The sequence below is a fragment of the Syngnathus floridae genome, chromosome 2 (assembly GCF_059516105.1).
Source record: "Syngnathus floridae isolate MCC-2025c chromosome 2, RoL_Sflo_1.0, whole genome shotgun sequence".
NCBI classification, from domain to species: domain Eukaryota; kingdom Metazoa; phylum Chordata; class Actinopteri; order Syngnathiformes; family Syngnathidae; genus Syngnathus; species Syngnathus floridae.
In genome coordinates, this window is record NC_142414.1 from 14,016,955 (window position 1) to 14,040,336 (window position 23,382).

The window sequence follows — 23,382 nt, forward strand, 5'->3', positions numbered from 1 at the left end:
GTTGAAAATCACTTCTGCGGCTATAGCTAGCTCTGTAGAAGTGGGTGAAATAGACATTGAGAAGAATGTTTTCTAGTATTGTGTATGTGAACTCTTCTATTCAAGTTGAGCCTAATTCTATGTTATTAGCTGTAATTTTTGTGGTGGGGGGATCCTGGTCGGTTGTTATTGTTCTGGGACAAAGTGGGTGGTCAGGGGAGTTTTTTTTTTTTTAGCTCTATGTAAAGCTAAAACTACTCATTTATGACTCCCACTGCAGTCTCCGGGTTCCCACGTGGACGTTTTGATTTGGTCACAGCACGTTTCATTAGGGGCAGCAACAACACTGAGGGAGAGACTTTCCTGCAAGAAAGTAATGGTCATCATCTCCCAGGGGGGCTTTACAGCCATATAAATAAAACATGCAACAATGCAATGAAAATCTCATTATATGGTGCTTAGAATGTGTTTCAAAACACAAATCTCCCTACAAAATACAGATCTAGTTGGGAGTAGAGGGTTCATTTCTAATTTGATATTTTGGCAACAATAACATCTGAATTTGGCCAGGTATGTTTTAACCTTTAACTTGCTTTTCCAGAGGGGGCGCTACTGCCTCTTGAAGGATTTTTACCTGGCATTGTGCAAACGCCTGCTCTCGGAATTCAATGCCTTCCAACACTTGCTTTGTCAAGAACAGATCCTTCTTCCTGGAAACTTTCCATGTATGGCATAAATTTAACTGTGCATTGGAGCAGTGTGGTGGCCATAAAGTTAGTCAAACTGGCACTTAATTATACTTGAGAATTCAAAGTCAACAATATAGAAGCGAGGACAACACAGAGATTGAGTGAGATTAGTAGTATGGATAAATTGTCCCTCCTGTCGTTAGATGTAATGATGACAGAGCAAAGTGATCGACATTTGTCTTTTATCTCAGGTTAAGGCAATCCATTACAAAGCATTTCACAAACCACAGCATGACGACAATCATGTCCAACACCTGGTTTGGAAATTAATCAGCATGCAAGTCAGAGACCTGGAGAGGGACGGCAACCAGCCGAGATAAAAAAACAAAACAAAAAAAAAACATTCTGTGAGGTGTCGAGAAGCCACACAATACTGTGCAGCAGTGGTTCAGTTGACTCCCTCTAGTGGTACCCAAAAGAATCACTAAATAAAATGTTCAAATGTTACATTAAGTTAAACTTTTGTTCCCCTGTTTTATCTCCAGCACAATTGATAAGTACTGTTCAGTTGAATTTAACTTTAAAGTTAGTATTTAATTTGTTAGAACTGCACATTTTCAAATATATAATAGGTATATATATAATAGGTATGACTTTTATTATCTATGTGTGATACATTTAATTAAAATCACTAAGTACCTCTTTGCATTGTTCTGTATAGAAGCACAGTAATAGTGTTCAAAATGTGCATAGTAAGAGTTTGTCAGAACCACTGCCGCACGGTATGCTCGTCAAAGGTGAGCAGAGCAGATGCCACACGCTCCATCCGGCTACTTGTTATCTCCAAAAGAACGAATCAAGCAATATGGCCGACGCGCTCATCAGCTCAAATGAAGGCCGACACACACGCATGCACAAGGTCTAAAATTGCCAACTTTGACTGTTTTTTTTTTGGGGCGTGGAACATTCCAGATGTGGGCCTTATGTACAGAATGACAGAAGAACAGTCCCGATGAAGGACTGACATCTTCAGACTTACAATGAAAATAATATTCCTTCAGCATTTAATGCTTTGTAGTTGCATAAGTGTCGCTTGTTACATCTCTATCAGGCAATAAATATATATATATATATATAAAAAAGAAACAACAGTTGCATGTTTGAGCGTACTAAATAAAGCAGATGCAGTCAACGGAGCGGCAGAAAATATTTTGTTGCAAGAAAATCATTTGGAATGACCCGGATTTTGCCACACCTGTGATGTGATCTTCATCTAAGTCACACACAGTCTTAAACTATAACTCATAGCACACAAACAATTATGCGTCCATGTTTTTAATGTACACAATGTAAACCTTCACATTGCAGAGTGGGGAAAAAAATGTGAACCCTCAGGGCTCTCTCTTGGGTCTAACCATGGCCTGATGAACATCAAGGCTTTTAGAGATGCTTTTGAAACCCTTTCCATCTTAATGCAACTTGACAGTTCTTAATGGTATTTTGTGCGAGGCATGGTTCACATCGGGCGATGCCTCCCGAGAATAGAAAACTAAAAACTGCTGTGTGTCTTTTCCATGCTAGTGCGGCTTTGACCAACACCTCCAATCTCATCACAGTGACTGAATCCCAAGTTGGTTGATCCCTGACTCCGATTAGCTCTTGTAAAAGTAATTCGCCTCAGGGTTCTTATACTTTCCCCCACACTGCACTAGGAACGGGAATCAAAAACCTGTTTCTTTATAGCTGCCAGTCGTTCGATTCCTTGGACTCATTTGTTTGCTAGCGTGAGGATTCCGCTTAGCGATTCTTCTTAGCATCTCAGACAGTAACACAACTACTTTTTCATTCTCTTACCCAATGAGAATCGATTAGGAATCACATTCATGAATGAATCAGAATCACAAAATTCCCAATTGTCACCTCTACACACAGTTTATTGTTTATCCTGTGTAGAATGACCGTGCCATACTGATAAGCAAAGAGTCGAGGGCTGTCTGTCATATATCAATTTGTCTTAATTGCATTATTTCATCCAATTATGCAATGAGAATCGTTTAATTGATAATTGAATCAGACTGAATCAATTTTCATCAGTTCCCATCCCCTTGCTTCTCGTAGTTTGTGTGTTAGACTATTGTTGAGACTCAAGCCTATGCTTTATCACCAATTGATACAGAAATATAAGCCATTCACCCGTTTTAAAAGGACACTGAAAAGAACAGTTTCTTTCAAATTGTGCCGTTTGACACACAACATAACAGGAGGGTAAAACTGTACGCATTCTTATTCATATTTTGTTTAATTGAGTTGACCTGCTTGAATAGCTTTTGGTCGAGGTATTCTGGTATTCATAATAGCGCGTAGTCTCATTTCACACCCGGATTCGTACATATGACGAATTACATCATATCCAATGAATAGAAGTGAAAGGTTCTCTAGGCTGTAAGAGTATGGATGTATTACAATAAAATTGTCTCCGAAACAAAACAAAGTGGACAAAATGACACATTTCTGTTATTGTGCAACTAAAGCCAACAAGTGCTAACTTTTTCAACAGCCACAGTTGAGTTGTAAACAGGTCTTGACTTGGAGTATTGTACAAGGCTCAGCTAAACTGTTCATAATATTTATTGTATAAGTGATGAGCAGGGAGTATAAAAAGTCTACAAATGTGTGTGAGACGCCTTCAACAGTTTGATCCTCAGCCACAGTTTCCATGTAGCACGATAACACCTGGCTGAATAAATTTGGATATGTTTCCATATTTGTAGGCACATTTGGATCAAGTGACTGAGAGAGATTGAATAGAATCATGTGGTTAAAGCAAATTAGTGAAATGCAGCGGTACCTCGCACGCCTCACTTGCACTCTTTGGACTTCTTTGGTGGTCAATAAAGTTTATAAGATGACTCCACTGGTTTGCTAGATTGGTCAATTGCTCTTAAGGAGGATCAATTTGTTGGGTCGTGATTGGCTGGTTGGCTCGCTGATTAAGTCAGTAAATCACTTGTTTGTTTGTTTAGGCAAAAGTGGATTGATCAATTGATTGGTTAGCTGGTTAGTCGATTATTTAATTCACTGGTTAATTGATTAGTCAATTGATTGGTTGGTTAGTTATTGGATTGATTGGGTTTTGGTTTGGTAGGTGGTTTAATGGATTAATAGGTTGATCAATTATTGGTATTTTTCATAATCATTGGTTAATCAGTTAATTTATAATTTCGGTTAATCAACCAATTTGCTGGTGGGTTGGGGTTGCTCTAGTATGTTGTGTAAGGGTTACTTGTTTGCTCCTAATATCGAGGTTCCTGGACTCCTCAGTGCATTGAGGTTGCACCCACAAATTTAGGGTCTTGCTCTGGCTGAGGTACCACTGACCTGTTAACCATTTGAGAAATAACATACAATGGGCTGTAGCATTTGCATTATATTGCTCAATGTGATGATTAAGAACCATAATGGGTCAGAGAGAATTTCCTCGTAGACACTCGATCACTTCAAAAACTATGCAACGGGAAATTAGGTGATAGCGCGAGATCCGTTTTCATCGTGGGACTGGCATCACTCCGTCGATGTGAGTGTTCAAAAAATGGACAGAAGCCTTTTAAAAGTCTGTCCACGGCAGCACTGTGAATAGCCAACCGCTGCTGCAGGCTTAGTGAAAGGTCAGTGAAGTAACATTAGCATTTTTTTTTTTTATATGAGCAAGAAAAAGATGCAAATGTGAACGGTGATATCATCCTTTTGGCGAACTGGAATATTTAGCTTATTATTCACATTGTAACGTTTGTGCTTTTGCCTTGGGTAGTAATTAGTGCAATGTTTCGATAGAAGTATTAGAAACAGGTGAAACAATATTAATATGGCAACACAGCAACTTGCACTCAAAAATGCTCCAAAACAATCCATACACTGCTGAATATATTTTTTTCATCACATGCTTTTTTCCCCTTAAAGATATATAATACAGTCCTTATCAAAATAGAAATTGCTATTGGTGGGGGGGTGGATTTGATCAATATTACAATGAGACAAGCCATAAAATATAGGATGGAAATCTACAGGACATTTGACCCCCGCAGTCTAAAAGCCCACCGCAAATGCAGTAAACCAGAATGCATGATTTCTCTAGATCCATTAATTGCAAAAGGTATCACAAACATGATACTACAAGATGGCACATTCTAATAATATACTTACGCCCTCCCTCGTCCTGTTTTTTCATTGTCCACTTGGACAGCAAGCAATAAAAGCTCCGCCATGAGCTCCTGAAAATCTCAAGCTGTTCCAGAAAGGAGTCTCATCTCTCCTAATTAGCAGGCCACTCCCCTTCCAAGGAAGTAGAGTGACTGGCTTCACACGGCGTCGTTTTGGGAGCGGGGCGAATACGGTGGCGGTGGGGCGGTGTTGGGTTTGATGGCTCTGCTCTTCATGTAAGAGATGAGCTGGTCGGGGATCTCGGCCAGAACGTCCTTGGCCAGCCGGGCCATGCTCAGGACGTGGTTGCCTGCCCGGTCCATGTAGTCCCTGAAGGGGACAAACTAGAACAGCGGAGAAGAACAACAAATAAAAAAATGATTGCTCATCAATAAGCATAACAAGATTTTCAATCCATGATCATTTTTCACCTGTACAATGTCCCTCTCAGCCAATTTTCCACGTGAGGAAATCCGGATGTCGTCTCCATCCAACTCCACCATAGCTGCAAAGACAAGAGCATCAGCATCAAATGTATGCTGGTGAATATTTCTATACGTATCGTATTTCTTCTCCGGTTATTGAGACATTGCGACATAATCTCATTTGACAATGTATGATGGTGAGGGTCACCCATTGGTGATTGCCTGACTCACCGTCAAACTCGGCTTGTCCGACCCCAACAATGATGATGGACATGGGTAGTTTGGCCGCCTGCGGTGAGTGACAAGAGCAAGTCAGTCGCAGGGTAAAGCTCCTAATTTGTGGCTGATGTGTGTCACAGTGGTTCCCAGAGTATTTACCACAAGACCCAGCACAAATGTAGAGTGAAATTGACATAAAAATGGTGCAAACTGCTGTATTTCAATGAGGTAGCTCTGGTTGTTTTCACCAATATCAACTTTGATGTGATACAATAAATCTTAGTCGGAGTAGAAAGCAACGTTGGATTTTTTTCAGAGTATATAGTACACGACTGTGAGTAGTGTTATATGGCCTGTCTACACTGTTTGGGATCAAAGTGAATCAAACCCTTAAGAGTTGACAGATCCCCGAAGAAGGAACAGTTACAAACAATAATAGACACATAGAATGGAGAGAAACATGAATGATAAATGAGATCATAAAGGTTTCATGGATTTGTTTCAGAGCGCATTATAGCGCAGTTAGTCTGAAGTGTCCAAGGGCCTGAAAAATACATTATTGAAAAAATACATTATTGAGTGATAGGGGCCCTAAATTGGGGGTTTTACAACCCCGTTAGCTGTGAATATTTCCATTTATGTGGCTTTCAAAACATAAAATAAGAGGCTCGTTTCAGTTCAAACAAATCTAGAATTATAGTCAAAGAGAGCCAATTCCCCCTTAAAGGGCAAGTCAACTCAATAATGTCCTTTACAATTATTTGTTGTATCTGCCCCCATTAGTCTAAACATGACATTCTGACTAATATTGCCTTTGTGGAATATTAGTTGAGCACCAAAATTACCCCCTTTTTACCCAATCACAGCTCGCTGGTTTTCTGAAGCTGAGTTGCGATTGGTTGTGAACCGAGACCTGGCAACTAAAATGTCATTTTCAGTCAACAGCAAGGGGCAAAATTGAAGCCCTTTGAGATGAATAAAAACAGGTGGATTTTGCCCGTTTAATTCATATTCCACAAATGCAATATTAATAAGAACACTGTGTTCCGACAAGTTGGGCCGCACACAACATATTACAAAAAAATATTGAGATTGATTTCCCCTTTAAGGACAGGGCTTGGTAGACATTTACGCTCAAGGGCCACATTTGCTGTTAAAAAAAAGTGCTTATTTGTTGACGAGGTAAAGAAAAAGGTGTAATTAAAGCTTATTTACAATTATTTTAAATATTAGTCATGGATTTTATTAATTACTTACCCTCATGGCTGACATTTTTCAGAATCAAATTACAGCTGTCCGTTTTCAACAAAACAACCTTCGTTATGTGTATTTAATTGAACAATTTTCACTCATTAAAAGCATCCAGATGTTCAATCTTGGTGACATAATGCCGCCCACCTCTCGCAGTGAGGACAAGGCGGAGCGTTATGAGACTTCTCAGACAGTTTCCAGAGAATTTATGGATTTGTTCTCAAGCTATTTTCAACACTTTAAATGGGTTAATAATGCGTAAAAATAACAATATGTGAGGACAGACCAATATTATTGATTTGTGAAACACACTCAATTGACCATAATTGAACGTACTGTACTGAGTTTCAGCCGATTCAAGAAGGAGCATATGTCTACTAATTTGTAACATAATTAGGATAGGTAAACTATTTTTAAAAAACAATCCCCCCCAACGCTGGTGACCAATCCATTTTTCTATATGCACTCCATGAATCCTCCCGATGTATAATTTAGTGCAAGATTATCACAACTAAGCGTTAACTAAAAAGGTTTGGTGGCGTAAATGATTCATTGTAATACTCTTCATTTTTTCTATCTGTGTCCCAGTGCACACGCTCTTCATGAATTCTGTCTGACCTGTTGTATCCTGCAAGTGAGTGATGTATGCTTGTTGTAGAAAGACATTTACATTCTGATAAAAGTGGGTCAGTCTTCCTTCCCAAGCGGCCTGAGGCGGGCGGGAGAGGGTGTGTGTGTGGGGGGGATGCCTGTTAACAATGAGTGGTTAAAGTCCAAGGTATTATCCTCCATCTCCTCCATCCTTATTTATCCATAACCTCTTGCATTCACATTCGTAGCGCTTGGCCCTGGACACAAATGTCGTCTATGGGGCATTTACATAAATAGATAGGCTCCTTAGAAAGCATATGAAATATTCAGTCTGTGGCATTTCTTATGCGTTTCAGCAGTGTGCACTGTATGCTGGCACATCAAGCCGGGAAAATTGTGCTTGAGGGCGACAATTGATTTTCAGAACACTTAACTGGGTCAGCTGAAAAAAACAAGTTTTGCGGTTGAAGATATGTGGTTTTGGTTGCTTCATTAAAACGCTTGACCCATGATATGCTGCACATGTTTCAGTAATGATACAAGCATAATAAATTATGTTGAGACTAAAAAAGTTGTTCTCTTCACATACAAAACGTGTTGCAAAAATACAAAAACCAATGAAGAAATTGGTATTGAAATCTGCGTTACAGTTTTTCTCTCATGGCCATAACATTTTGACAGTATGATTTGTAATCCAGCCCATTTGGGTTCAAATTCATATCTGCATGCAAACAGACCCTTAGGGTCAGAAAGTGATGTTATATTTGGAAAAACATCAAAGATAGTGTGAAACCCTGCAGGCCGCCATTGTAGAGATGTGAATATATTAGTCAGAGCCAAATCAATATTTCAGGGCTCAATTAGCATCAGATATGTCACAGGTACGTAAACACAATGAGGAAGCAGCTAGGAAAGTTGAGTTCCAGGTGAAGCAGCATGCCGTTCAGAGACGTTGAGCAGAGCAGCAGACAAGATCTTAAAAGGAAGGTGTGGCTGTTCCAATGTTTTGATTAACAGTCGCAAATTCCCTTTAAACCCAGTCTGCTGGGGGTCTATGGGAGGCCATGCTCCGTGATGCACCACCCTCCACCCCCCAACGCAGGGGATATTGATTTGGCCGTTTGTACACTATGTGCAAAAGGTCACTTTTACATAGTCGGCATTGTTTTGGTGTCTGGCGCAAAGTGCAGTCTAACTGTGTGGCGTTTTCTTTCTTTTGGTATTTTCGTAGAAATGGCCCTTTATGCGCTTGTTGGAGTGAACACAGTTGACTTGATTCCAGGCCAAGCAAAGCTGCCTCTCCTATTTGCTTTAAATTCAGCGCAGGGCCGTGAAGTGCCAAAATGGCCAAACGGTCTTCAATTTGCTATGACTGGATGGTGGAACCCTCACGGAGACCCCGCGGCCGCACTTACGTTGACGATGGCCTCCTTGGTTTGAGCCATGTCGGAAATCACGCCGTCCGTGATTATGAGCAGCACAAAATATTGCGAGCCATCCTGCACCGCCGCTGCGTACCTAAGGGAGAGAACCACCATCAGACCAGTGGAACACTGAAAACTTGCCATCCATGAATGAATGAATGAATGAATTATTCCAAGTAGGATTGGGAAGTTTTATTTTGAGTGTATGTCCATTGACATGCAGAAATGTCTGAGAAAAAATATATAAATAAAACATTCCTTGCCACCCATCAACCCATACCATACAAGCTTAATATAGGATGTAAATAAATGAAACATTCTTTCCAGGCTCTTTTAGTAAAGCCAGGGGAGAAGACGCACAGTAAGTGTGGCCTACTTTCATGGCCTTGCGCTGGCTGCCTTATGAATAATTGACACAAGTGTTTATCCAAACGCTGCAGTATTACATTCTCATTTCCTGAAAACATTTGAAGATGGACAGCAGGACAAAACAAACAACGGCGAGATCGCAGGGTGGGTCTGAGCATTCGAGCATTACACACACTCAGCAACAAGTGCCATAACCATCAAGTGACATTGCTGGTTCTGGGTCAGCAAACTCTCATTGCTTTATTTTTTTTTCACCACAAGTACATCTTGCTGATGTCGAATGATATCGGACTATCTCCAAAACCACCATTTTCCAGGAAGCAAAACAAAATATATTCTGTCAGGTGTCTCACTAGTCTCAGTGATTCAGTAATGTGCAATAATATTGTTATTTTTGGAGAGGATAAAGAATACATACCTGCTGGCATTGAGATATTGACAATCTACAAGTGTTGCTTTGTGTTGAAGTAGCCATTGTTTAAAATGGTTATAACACCGCAATGTTAATAACATCACATTACCACCAATACTTTTGATACATAACATTTCCCCCCAAAAACAGTAAATAAATGCAGTCATCACACATAGTATATTCATTTATTTTAAATGTTTTGCCACACATTTCCTGACTTGAAATATCCTTCATTTTGCACATTTGAATCCTTTATTCTATTATTTATTATTCATTGTCTGTTCATAAATTATGACTGTATTTCAGCTGTAATTCTGCTCTCTGCCTTGCCTCGTGAGAACCTTTTACATTTCATACAATCAAGCTTCTTTGTAGCATGATAACTATGTGATCTGTTGCCATGGAGACCGGAGATCAGATGCTTTAAAAAAACATTCTCGCCCCCCCCTCCCCTGCATCATTACTTATGTCGCCCACGGAAGGCAATAATAGAAAGGATCTCATAATACTTTCAATCGCACATTCGACACTTATCACTTATATATATAGCTAAATTGCTTTTTTAAAATTAAACCGCGTTATGACACTGCCTAATAGTGCCACGTTTTATCTCAATAAGGCATGCTTATTGCACAGTCAGTCATCTTCCATCCCAATTTGTGGTATTGCCAGTAAATTCACTGGATAATAATTTTCTCATTTGCAAAGCTTGTTAGAGGAGAATCAAACACGTGGTGTGCTCCATCGCATTAAAAGCTCATTTATCGTTCAAGTGTCAGTGTTAACTTATCAATGAATGTGTCTATGTGTCAGACTGTTGAAAATGATTCTGAAAGGAAATACTACAAATGAGCGATTGCTGTGCTGTTACCTTGCCACATGATTGACAACAGGAGAAAAGTTGGTGGGTCCGTACAGCTGCACCGTCTTAAGGCTTTGATGGTATGCATCGAGAATCCCCTCCATGCCGTTGCAGTAGGGGTTTTCTATGTTGCCATTCTTGAAAAACAAAAAATGGAAATTAGCAGAATAGAATCAAAGGTGAGCAGAAACCATTAAAAATGGCAGCAGCAACAGCAAAGAAGGTTTAGAGCTGTTTGGGAAAGATTCTTGAACTATTTGGTTGGAGTTTAATATGACAGCATGGTGAACGAGTAGCTAGCCGAGCACTTATGCCTTGCAATCAAGAGCTAAAATATTTTAATCTTGGCTGCGGCGCTTCTGTACGACACTTTATTTTACCACCGTGCGCATCGACAAATTTGGTTACAAAAAACAGATTAGATTTTAGACTTGCAAAAAGTAGGTCTGATTTGAGGCGCAGGCGGTCAAATGCGATTTTGGTATATTTGATCAAGGCGAAAACATCCCACAACGGTGCACAAAGACGCACATGCCCCAGTATGCCCAATTATTTTAGCGTAAACTCTAGCAAAATATCAAAAGAAAGAAAACTCCACCCATGCGCAAAGTTGCACTGGAACAAAAATAGGGCCCCAGTTGTTTATTCGTCTATACGTCTCCTGACACTGACAAGTTGGAGAAAACATGCAAACTTCACACAAGAAGGCTGGAGGTCAGATTCAAACCCCAAACCTCTCCTCCCTGACCCTAATCACGTGACATCATTTTTTTTCTGTTCCATACTTGAGAATGTAACAAGCATACATAATTTCGAATAAAATGTCTCTTTCAATTCAGCAGTGAAAGTTGATTTTTAAAAGCCACTCGCGGGAAGTGGCAATGCAAGAGGCTTTAACGATACGCTGCCATGAATCTTGATTTGTTGATTTGAATGAAAACACGGAGCGGTGGCGACGTCGACAGCCTCTCATTAGCTTCTACAATCAGCAGCCGGCTGAGGGACGAGACAAATTGATTTCGCAAACTGCTCAGCTTGGCAGAAACTCATTTACACTAGAAAAGATACACAATACATTTATTTGGGATTGTGCTCACTTGTGCATGTATGCTGATGAGGGTTTGAGAAGGTAGAAAAGGTAAAACACTCATTAGGCTTCATTTCAGCCTGCAACGAAGAATAAACACTTTTTCCAGTTCTTCTTGAAAAGTTCCTGGTGGAGTATTATCTCTGCCATGCTTGTAGTGTTTGTGTGTGATAGTGTTACTGGTTTCATATTGGTTTGGCTTGATTGTGTTTAGCTTGAAAGGACACTCAATTGGCTTTTTAGGAACATTAAACCTAAACTTGGGATCTTGTGTTGTCGACGTGGTCTGTTTCTAATGTTTGACAAGAAGGAGCACTGAATCAAGATGGAGACTGCTAAGTTAGGTGATCACACTCGCTAGCGTACAAGCTGCCAACTGTTTGGCTGCCATATGCATTTTTGTCCAGCATTTTGGATGTCATGGTAGATGGAGATGGAAGGCCAGTTGTCAACATTTTTTTTTTTATTTAGACTGTTGTTTTTGGATGAAGTTTCACCATGTTTTTTTTTTTTTAAAAGAAATATATATTTTATGTTCAATTTTTTTCCTTCCGATATACAACAACACCAGGAACTTGTCTTCATGCGATCTGGGAGTGTTCATTAGTTCCCCCAGGAAGCTGTGAATTTACCGCTATTTTCAAAGCCCACCACAGAAATCAAAGCAGTTTGTGGGATAAATAGGGCGGTGCAGAATATTACATTTACATGTTGTCTTCATCGTGGCAGCAATTTTTAATGTGAACAGAACGTGTTAGTGATGTGACACGCACAAAGCACCACGTCGAGTAACATGCACAAAAAACGTCAACGTCTTACTTGAACTCAATTGAAACTTTTCATCAAATGAAATGGGAAGCAGTATGAGTGAAGAATGAATTGCGGTCACACTTTTAACAACTTTGATGACTCACCAGGGGGAACTCATGGGAGACCCTACCATCAGGGGGCAGCTTAGCACCAAATCCCAAAGCAGGGAACATCTTATCACTGTCATAGTCCTGGATGATCTCGCCCACTGCCTTCAGGGCCATGGCGTAGGCGTTCATCTGGTACGGGTTCATGTAGTGAAGAGAAGTCGACTGAGACGGATTGCCTGTCAAGTCCAGAGAATAGTTGTTGATGCGAGCCCTCAAAAAGCAAAAAGCGGGATCCGACTGACGACAGCTTTGGCATGCGTGGAGCGGAACCGAGTGTGCATGATGTGATTAGCAGAAAAGTCTTGACTTATTACAGTTCTAATATGACAGCTGAAGCACCAGAAAGATGACAAAATGCCTGTTTCCCTCTGTTTATGTTGAGTCGTTTTATACGTGTAGTGAATATATATACACAATGCATTTATATTCCCCCACATTTTGTATGCGGCACATAAGAAAATAATCAGGTTTCACGTACTATACAACAAAGAAATAAAACCAGATAATCCACAATATTTTACAGTCGCAATGAAATATCATCAAATCAAGTAAGATTGCATTTTGGCCTTCAGTTTATTTGTTTTTAAACATTTAAACCTAGGTCAGCAGTAAATGTTTGTTGTACGAAATATCGATATCTCAAATATTACAGCTCTGGAAAAAACTGCAGATTTTGTGTGGCTTTAAAAGTTGGCACCTGGCCTGCTGTAAATGGCCCACCCCTTCCTATATGTTGATGTATGTGGCTCACATTGAAAAAAGTTTGGACACCACTGACTTAGACGTTGGAGTTCTTGGCAGCATACAATGATTGCCCACGGCTCGCCAATTGTAAGATTGCCATCTGGCAAGAAATTTTGTTTGAGAAGCTTTACGGTGGTCACATAAGGTGTGTACATGGCAAGTTTCTCAAATCAGGATCTGTTCTAGATTAACGGTGCAGGGAGAGTCTATCTGCAGGGCTGCAATGGAATTCAGCCTCAATAAAAAGCTGGAATCAGCGGATGCTTCCCAGAGCGATAAAACTTTACTGTACCGACTTCATGTCGTTCAAAGGATTCATGCGGAAGATAATGAAACTCAAAAGCGAATGATTACAACTGCAGTGTGGGCTTCTTTAAAATCAATTCTGTCTTCAAAGAAGACAACACAAATGGAAATTCTTGTCCAAAATCATTCACGACAAAAACTGGTACAGCGATCATATGAAGTAAGAAACACTTACCATTGGAGGCCGTGAAATCGATGGCCACTGTGAAGTGAATTTGCGTCCTGAAAGACAGAAGCAGAAAGAGTTGTTGTTTCTATGGAAAAGGAAGGAACCTTACACTCTGTGCTTCCAGGTAGGACATCTTCCATCCAACCATCTGCCCTCAGTGCCCAGAAAAGCTCCAGGGAGATGTCAGGAAGGCATGAGCCATCTCAATTTCCCCCCAGGGGATGAAAAGCCAATCAGTGCCTCTGGATGGCTGCACTCTGAAATTAGCCTCCACCTTCCAGCAATTTCTATTTGCTTCGCTGTACCTGACCAGTACCCACTTCGTGACATTTCTAGGCCAAAGGAGACCATTAACCTGACCTCCCTTGAACATCTGCCTTGATTTTTTTTCTTCCAAGAATGGCCAATTAGACTTCTCAGCTTCTCTGATTATCCAAACCTTCAACCTGTTGACACTTGAGTGAACGAGTTGTGATTGAGGAGTCATCATTAAAAGAGACCCATTGGAATACCCTTCAAATGGATTTTTTATATATAGATTAGAGGTTGGGTTGAAATGCTGGGGAATGAATTCGAATGGGAAAAATGCTGAATGTGTGAATGGGGGAAAAAAATATTTAGATGGAGTCAGTATGTTTGTGAAATTTCTCTACGTTAGTGACATCACTGCTCATGACTTAAAGTTGAAGGACTTTCTGCAAGGGAGCACTGGTTGAACAGAAACATGTGGCTCATTGTGATTGGTGTCACTTCCTTTTAAAATAGTGTGAAGGACAAAGGATGGCGAAAGAACGATCAGGCCTTCAGGGGATCAGCGTGTCCGCACGTGCACATACACAAACAAACACATGTGCGCTGTCTGTTTTGGCTTTCGCTACCGGCTCCTCTAATTTCCCTTCCGAGGTGCGTTGGGGATTAGTTGAGGAGCTGAGCCCGCAAATGATTTCACGATGGGAAAATCAATGCGGAACGATGTTGACTGATGCTGCAGGATTGTCTGGCTTTTGGCTCTTATTGCAAACCCTAATGGGCAGGCTGGGATTACTATTTTTATCCCTGCCTCCCAAGCTAGTCGTCTATAAAAGTCATGGAGAATCTTCCTTGACTGATGTGCACTGCAGACAAAGGCGCCATCGTCATTTTCTGCCACCTGATCATAAGTCCATGTATCCAATTGCTTCTCCCTGCAAATAACACTGTGTGGCTTCCTATCACCCTTTTAATGGTTTTACACAACTAGCCAAAGCAGTAGAAAGGAAAGTGACAAGATGGTGAGACTCTGGCACCCACGCATGCTTTGAATAGAACAATTAAGGTTTGCAAATCACTTTTAATTGTCAAGTTCATTTTTCATTAAGTGGGCTCTGCATCACAGCCCAGAGTATGTTGCCAGGTATGCATCTGCTGCACAAAAAATTGCTTTATGCTTTATGGCCTTCCTTGACTGTCTGTGACTTCTTTGACCAACTGCAGTAGTAGGTATATTTCTTACGATTTGAAATCCCATCTTTGATCTAATACAGCACCAATGGCATGCTGGTTTTTCGCGTTCCGCTGAGACAATGACAATATGGTGAGAGGCTCTGAAGTAAGAACGCCCTGCAGGCTCAGAAATGTGTTCCAAGTGGGGTAAGGTACTACAGCTATGTGCTTTAGTTTTGTTGGGAAAAACAAATATGGTTGGATCGATGCAACAGAGGAGAACATACTACAAAAGAGGCTTTTAGGAGAGCATTTCTATAATGTGGTCATTATAAAGTTGAAATCTAAATGACTGACCAGAGATTGTACATACTTTAAGTCTACATAGAGACAAACAGTTATTCAAACTTGTAGATTCTAAGCTGAAGCTAGCTTGCGAACATGTTGATGGAATGGTGGAAAAGTGATCCAGACCCAATAATAACTGTATCACAAAAACCACAACACCATAGGCCCTATTTTCTGTTGTCAGCGCAGTTTAGTAACTGTGCACACATGGGTGGAGTTTTCTTTCTTTTGGTATTTTGGACATAATCGGGGGTTTGGAGATCGAAGTTATCTTTTCCAGGCCAATCCTGCAGTATCCCTCATTTGGATCACATTCAGGGTGGTTGGAACGAGATGTGCTGGGTTCTGCATGACATTGGCACATAAACTGCAAGCTCCTCCCTTGCCAATGATGTAGTTGGCTGTACACATGACATTAAATTAAAGACTGCCTGGACAGACCCAAAAACAAAACAAAACCCCAAAACAAAACAATGAAGGCTAATTGAAAACACAATTCATGTAGGGCATTCCAAAGAACTCAACTAATTTTTCTTGCAACTGTAAGCTTCGACGCAATCTCGACTGGCCCACTTTTGGCACCCGATCCATGTTTGCCAGTCCCACAGGGGCAAAGCCTTTTGTTTTTAATGAGAGTTGAAGAGACTTCTGGATCGCAGGGTTAAGGTTTAATTTCACAACGAGGGTATCGTGCAAAGTCCTTGGAGACGGCAGGAGTTATTAAAGGTTGCACATTTTCCCTAATTGGTTTGTGTTTGGCAGAAAAGAAGAGGCGTAATTACACAAAGTGCTGAGGGTTGAATGAATGAGACCTCAGCTTCATCTGGTCATGGACAAACATGAAGCTCTGTTGTTTGCTTTCCCATGTAGACACTACATCTTTTCAATCATAAGGAACCACTTCACGTCTCCTCGTCTTCATGCCCCTTTTCTGACAAATGTGTTGATACTTCTCTGTTAATAATAATAATAATGCATCAGATTTACACAGCGCTTCATAATGGATACATTATTCACGCACTTGCACATTCACTCTCCAGTGGCAGCCGTCTAACCGCCCACTAAAGTGAGTGACACTGGAGGAAAGGCGGGTGAAGTGTCTTTCCCCAAGGACACAATGATACACGACTTGGACAAAGCGGGATTCAAACAGCTACTGGACAACCTGCTCTCACTCCTGAGCTAAATAAAAGGAAATACCACAGCAATAACTGGAATCTGAGAAAATGAATAACCAAAAATGAAATCCAGACATTACTTTTGAATTGTGGTTCAACAGAATCATTTTAAAAACAAACTAACAAAACAGTCCTAAAAAAATGATAAAAATGACGGTATTCCGAGAAAAGGTAGAAAATAATCCCACCAATGTTTGTCGTCGAATTAGCATCACAAGTGTCTTCAAACTTGAAATCATTGTGCATGCATGAGTGTGTGTATGTGTGCAAGGGAGAGAGAGCAAGCGGGGCAGAGCAATGAGACAGATCTGGGACATAATACTCTGAACAACCAGACAGCTGACAAGTAAAAGCAGGGCACTAAGAAACACGTCCATGTGCAACTGATTGCTCGGCCTTAATTACAGCTTTCTCCATCTTTTATCATTGTCAGTGACATCGTATCTGAGCTGCACTGAATCTAAAGGGAACCCCGATTACACTGAGGGGGAGGGGTCATCCATCAAATTGAAGTACTTTGTTTTTGTGGCCTAAAACTGGACATTACAGTGCATAAAAATATTTTAAGAATGTAGAAACTTTTTCTGCAAATTGTTGAGCTAACTTGGACTAGTCAACTCTTTCACACTAGCATTGGATTCGCTATTCTAGGACCAAATCAACTGAGACTGAGCTAGCATGAACTTGAAATCACCCACTGCTATTTATCAAACACTCCACATCGCAAGCATATTTTTACTTAGACAGTCAGCAGCTTGCAGGGAAAGGTCATGCAGCATCAGCGCTTGTTCGTGTCTAATATTAAAAACAGAGTGAAACCAAACATTCCAGTATTAATTAGTTAAAGCAATAAAACACTCTTTAAACACTTTTTATGCAGGAGTTTTTACAGCATAATTTCTGTTAAAAATGAATAAATTCACCTGGGAACAAGTTGGAATGTCAACTAAATAAATTTATTAACATGAGCGAGGCGGGGAGGGGGGGGGGCGGCTCTTTTCCTACAGCATCGACCTGAATAAGTATGTAAGTCAATATGTGCCATAGACTACCACTAAAATCCATTCATTTGTTCGTCCATCCATTTTCAACCAGTCAAATCTGCCTGTGCAGTAAACTGAAATGAATCACTCCAAATGACAAATCGCCCAATCCAGAGGACTCACCCTCCTTTAATGTAATCCAGAAACGTGTGCTCCGACTCCACGCTGAATGACATCAAGGACACCTGATGATGGGGTAAAACAAAATGAAAAGATCTTCAATTTTTGCTCTTTAATCGGAGCGAAAGCCACTCATCTAAACAAACACATTCGCCAGTCACCACTGAGCACAAAAATGCCTCATCCATGCTCAATGAGTGTGAGTGACGCGTGACCAGAATGTTTTAATTTCATAATCACTGATGAATATATCAATGACTACGGTGTTCATCAGCATACACATGGCCCCTGACACGAGACTCATTATCAATAAGCTGTCAACTGTCTGCATTGTAAACTGTGACATCACGAGTGAGTGGAATAAAAACAGAGCTGAGCTTCCTGTGAAATGAACTCACCGTCCCGGAGTTGATGTATCGCTTTTTCTTGAGCTTCTTCTTGGCGTTCACCACCTAGTGTGGAGAGGAGGCAGAAAAGAGGGATGGTGATCACGTGAAAGATTCTTTTTATTCCGCCCCGGGTGATAAACAATAAAAACATCTTTGCCCCGTGTAGCATGCCTGAAAGGGTAATAGAGCGTACACCGAATCCAATAGCGGCATGAGAATTAGATAGCATAGATCATGCTGCACAGCAACACCGACATTATTCAGAGGGTTGCAGGGCCACGTTGCTCCTGTGAATGCACAATTGAGGCATACGCAAATGGTGTGCCATCGCAGTGATAAGCAAAGCAAGCTGTTTCTGCCGTGGAGAAATCATTCCTTGTCAAAGGAGTTTGTCTGTTCTTGGAGCAGAGTATAATACTTTGAAAAAGGCAGCCAGCTTCCACAAGGCTTCCAGCCAAAATGAGACACAGCCAGAAAAGTCGTTGGCAACTATTTCTACAATCCCAAATTGGATCACAACAATGACACTCCCATACAGTACATCTGTGTCATATTCAGCTTGTGTTTGTTACACTCAAGCCAAATCTGCTCTAAGTCAACCGATCTTGTTGTCAAAACAATCACTCTCAACTTTTACAATCACATTCTCCAATCAGCAAAACAATCACACTCAAAATTTGTATGCTATAACAACCACACACACACTTGTCATCCAAACATTCATTTCGTGCCGTGTGGCATAATAATCACACTCTTGTGTCATAAAAACAATCACTCCGAGATTCCATTCATTCATCTTCCGAGCTTATCGTGAAGTGGAGCAAAACAATTACTCTTAAAGGTATCTGTGACACAACGGTCACATACTTGTTGTTACAATAATCACTCTACCAGCTATGTGAGGCATAATAATCCATGTCATTATCATTGTTGAAAGCAATCAGCTCTGTTGCTCATTTGTATTCCCGCATTGTTGGTCCAGTCTGCGCCGTCCACTTAACCTCTTTCAAGGCAATTGGGACAGAAGCTACCCGATAGGCATTTCCAATAGCGTAGTTCAAATACGCATAACCCGGAAAGTCCTTTGTCACTAAACGTGGGATAACAACAATGTCATCTTAACTGGGCAAAGTAGGCAATATTTTTCTCCAAAAGGTCAGATTCACAGAAATTGAGGAGACGAATTTCTCCAGGCACAAACTGGATGTCCTTCCTCAGAATAAAATCTTGGATAATGAAAGTAACTCATCTTTGGACCATCATTTAACCCTCTTGTTCCCCAGTGCCTCATAGTGACACAATCAATTAGAATCAAAATCTCTTCTGAAGTTATTAAACATACCCTTAGTCCCATGTTTTGGATTTTTTCTCACTGCATTTATAACGTCCATCAATTCCACAAAGATTTTTGCTAATCGCGGACCGGCCTGGTCCTTATCGTCTAATAACATTTGTTAATTTGAATAAACAACGCGTTTTAAAACCTCATCTGCGAATAAGCAGACCCATCTGTCCGTTTCAAAATTCAAATGTGGCTCGTGGGGGACCAAAGTTGTGCGTGTGCTGACAATACTAATCTGCACCCACCTCATACACGTTCACGTTCGGACCCCGACATAACTCTTTGTAGCTACTGGTGAATTCGCCAATGAAGTCGTGGCTTGGGAGAGAATGACCAAAAAAAAAAGGCATTCATCACAGTTCACGCTGATACAAGAATGTGTGTTTGTGTGTGTGTGCGTGTGCGGTTTGTCTGACCTTCCATCTCTGTCCCAGTCATATACTTCCACTTTGATTGTCCTGTAAAAAACAAATGAAAAACAACAGGATGAAGACATTTGTTATTGTCAAGGTGAGCGCGTGTAACACAAAACAAAATAAGCTGCCAAAAAGTGATTCATGGCAGGAGAAAAAAAACATCTCCCTTCTATCTGCTACTATATTAAGTATAAAAAAAAACATCTGAAATAATTTTCAAAGGATATAATGCACTATTTGTGTGATGATTCCAATACTCCAAACATATAATTTTGTGTTTGACCCGAGGCCCAAGTTTCTAGCAGTAATAGAAGTCACGGGAATCTTCTGTACTTGGCATGATGATTCAGCAGAAGATCTAAAGAGTGCTGCTAGTACAATATTCAACTGTCAGCATTTCAATAGGATCATTTTGAGCCTGATGCCAGCCGAAGAGTTCAAACGCAAACTCTTTTTTGTGTGATTTGAGGAAAATGATTGTTTTCTTTTTCCTTGGTTCCAGGTTAAAGCTTATAATTTGTATTCAGGGTATTCTAAGCGAATATAAATGAAGCAATTATGAAACGGATTTGAGCGTATAACAAAACAACTCCAGGAAAAATCTTTTCTTCAAAAGGAGACAAGTTTATCGTTTATATGTTGTTTGGTATTGCTGGGCTTCTAAAATAAGCTATTGAACGATGCAGTGTGTTCAGCGTGGCTCTAGTTTTGTCTTATTGCTGCTTGATAGCTTTTGTGTTTCAACTCTTCAGTTGAAGGAGATAAAAACAGGTGCCTAATGCAAGTGGGTGCTTTGAGTTGTTGAAGTTACGACCTGTTGCTTAGTTGATTTTATTTTTGTTTTGTGGTCAACAACGCTTCAGATAGCCACCACTTGAGTGGATTAAAAAATATATATATATTACCTAAATTCCCTTGCTTAACTTCCCATGGAAATTTCCATAAACCTTTGTGGGGATTTTCCATCCCTTTGCAACCTGAAACTCGCTGTAAGCTGAGGTGGTTGAGGGAAAAGCCAAAGATAGAAAACCTCCTCATGGGAGAGAGCATATATTTTACAAGTTTTCCAAATTAATTGGGCCGGGGGGCTCGAAAGCGACTGAGCAAGCCGGGGGGGGGGATTCACTTGGAATGAGCAAAGACTTTGCCTCTCTTTGAACGCCTTTCATGAAAAATTGCTGCTGCTGCTGCTGCTGCTGCTGCTGCTGCTGCTGCTGCTGTCAATTCTGTCTCAGCGGGTCCAAAAGGAGGCAACGTCACGGAAGCTGCCCATTTTTGCCCATCGGGGTGGGCAAAGCGCCCTTTGCCTTGCTCTCTAATCTGGACCACCAAAAATTTACAAGCATTAAGTAGCCCATTCAATCATGTTAATATCCAAGACTTGGCATCTAAAAATACAGCAGGTTTTAACAAAGATACTTGTAAAATTTCTTTCATATAATGTAGAGAACAAGCAAAAGAAAAACCTCATACATATTAATGTGAGAAAAGGAGGAAAGGTTCTAAATGACAGTGGCTACTTTGGCTCGCCCAAATCCTCAAAGGTGTCGTCGAAGGCTCTCCTCCATCTGTCTGACCCAATTACCTTGCAGGTGACCAGAGATGGACGGCAATAGAGCAAAAACACGTCTTCGGTGACACCCAGCGTGCCAAAGGGGCCAATCTTTGACCACAACACACACACATGGAGCGCCCCCCCCCCCCCCCCCCCCCACACACACACACACACATACATAAACCTTTCTGAAGCTGCGAGAAGTACAGCAACTTCACTTTTCTTCATTATTTTCTGGTTGCGCTGATTCACTATAATAATAAACTGAGCCACAAAAAAGGAGCAACTGCAATCTGTTTACAACTCGTGACATCCCTTGTGGGTCATTCACTTACCCTGGATTTTACACTCCATGCTTTAAGTGACATTTTCAATTCTTTTGCTGGTTCCATTGCAATATTTGCCAAGGGAGGGGATGGGGTGCATGGAATTAGATATCTTCAGATTGACATCAGGACTCTTTCAAATGTGACGAAAGATGATAAGAATTTGATACCTACCAATTTGACTGCAATGCACTGGCAGTGAAGAGCAGCCGTAGCATATAAATGATGATGTGGGCCTACCTGTCGTAATCTCCGTTGCAGAGCGCCCGCACGGGGATGGAGAAGGGCTGCCACACAGGGTTCAGCGTGTTCTTCACCACCTCGGTCTTGTGGCAGATGGTGAACCTGAAAATGAAAGATCCAAACAGATTTGAAGCGCACATCAAAGTTTTTCAAGTCTGCGCCGCCTTTGATTTAGCTTTACAAGACTATTGACAATGTAAGAGACAAACTTACGTGCCATCCTCGTTACTCCTGTAGAAGACCATGAAAGGGTCCGACTTGCCGAAGAAGTCCTTTTTGTCCAGTTTGTTGGCGCAAAACTGCATTGTGGTGTAGTCCTTTAGAGGGTGAAAAAAGGTTGTGGAATTTGCAAGTCCCAAAATATACTTACATGTTAGCTAGGTAGCTTAATTCATTATTCAGAAGTGTGAGATTGAATGTAAGTGCTTGTTTGTTTAAAAGTACTCAGTCATTGATTAGCGGCCAGAATTATTGTTTGTGTAGAAAATGGGCCAATGTGTTGCTTTTTCATTATTGGCCTGTTATTCGGGGTGCTGGGCTTTATATTGTGGCCACAATATAAATGCTAATTTGTGGCCCAAATGTGTCGCAGCCTGGTATTGCCAGAGGACTGACTTATTTACAAGACTGTTTCGATACTCGTCCGAGCAAAAATCTTCAATGTATGTCTGAGGATTGAAATTGCATTGCCCACCCAGACAGCCTCCACATTTCCCGCCTCCTTTTTGTACCAAGAATCTCCTCAGCCCCCTGCCATGAGTTCTTCCTTAGCACGTTTGCTTGTCCCTGGGGCTGATTCTTCTGACACGGCAATGAAGTATATGTGTCCCCATGCTGCTCTCAGTGATTCATGGATAATAATGACAACGGAGAGTTTCCCTTCCTGTGTGTGGATTACAGATTTGATTTCAAAACCAATTCCTAATCTCACAAGCCTGTCTGTCTGGACAGGGAAGATGGACAGTGCAGTTGTGTGACTCGACTTGCCAGTTTTTGCCGTTTTGGGCCCGAATTCTTGCATTGACTTGCGGGCAAATATTTGAGGTACGGGCACTGTATGACGGTAAGGAAAATCGAATCATTTCACAGCAAGCAGTAGTTTAGCAAATAGTGATTCTTAAAATCAAATCTTTTAAAATTCACAGCTATTGTGAATTCAAACAATACAAGTAATGTGCAAAGTACAAGGCAAAACACAACTGGTCAACACTCACAATCTATTTTGGAATAGTGATGGGAATTCTCATTTAGGTGGGGTCAACACAATTTCTAAATACTAAACTTACGCACAGCAACGGAAAGACTTTGTTTGTTTTTCTCGTCTATCCTGCTATTGAATGAAAACTATTGAATGTC

The 23,382-nt window shown here is 40.8% G+C and overlaps 1 protein-coding gene across 3 annotated transcripts in view; it reads right to left on the bottom strand.

Moving 5' to 3' along the window:
• Positions 1-893: 893 nt before the first annotated feature.
• Positions 894-23,382, bottom strand: part of cpne5a (copine Va) — a 54,590-nt gene continuing 32,101 nt past the window's right edge. For all 3 annotated transcript variants that reach the window (XM_088368727.1, XM_088368728.1, XM_088368730.1), the window contains 13 exons: positions 22,240-22,343; positions 22,024-22,128; positions 19,903-19,944; positions 19,732-19,804; positions 18,154-18,207; positions 17,759-17,820; positions 13,651-13,697; positions 12,420-12,601; positions 10,428-10,555; positions 8,767-8,869; positions 5,522-5,579; positions 5,297-5,370; positions 894-5,209 (listed from right to left, as the gene is read on the bottom strand). In XM_088368727.1, the coding sequence (XP_088224853.1) occupies positions 5,024-5,209; positions 5,297-5,370; positions 5,522-5,579; positions 8,767-8,869; positions 10,428-10,555; positions 12,420-12,601; positions 13,651-13,697; positions 17,759-17,820; positions 18,154-18,207; positions 19,732-19,804; positions 19,903-19,944; positions 22,024-22,128; positions 22,240-22,343 (1,218 nt within the window). In that variant the 3' untranslated portion in view covers positions 894-5,023. The remainder of the gene's footprint in view (positions 5,210-5,296; positions 5,371-5,521; positions 5,580-8,766; positions 8,870-10,427; positions 10,556-12,419; positions 12,602-13,650; positions 13,698-17,758; positions 17,821-18,153; positions 18,208-19,731; positions 19,805-19,902; positions 19,945-22,023; positions 22,129-22,239; positions 22,344-23,382) is intronic.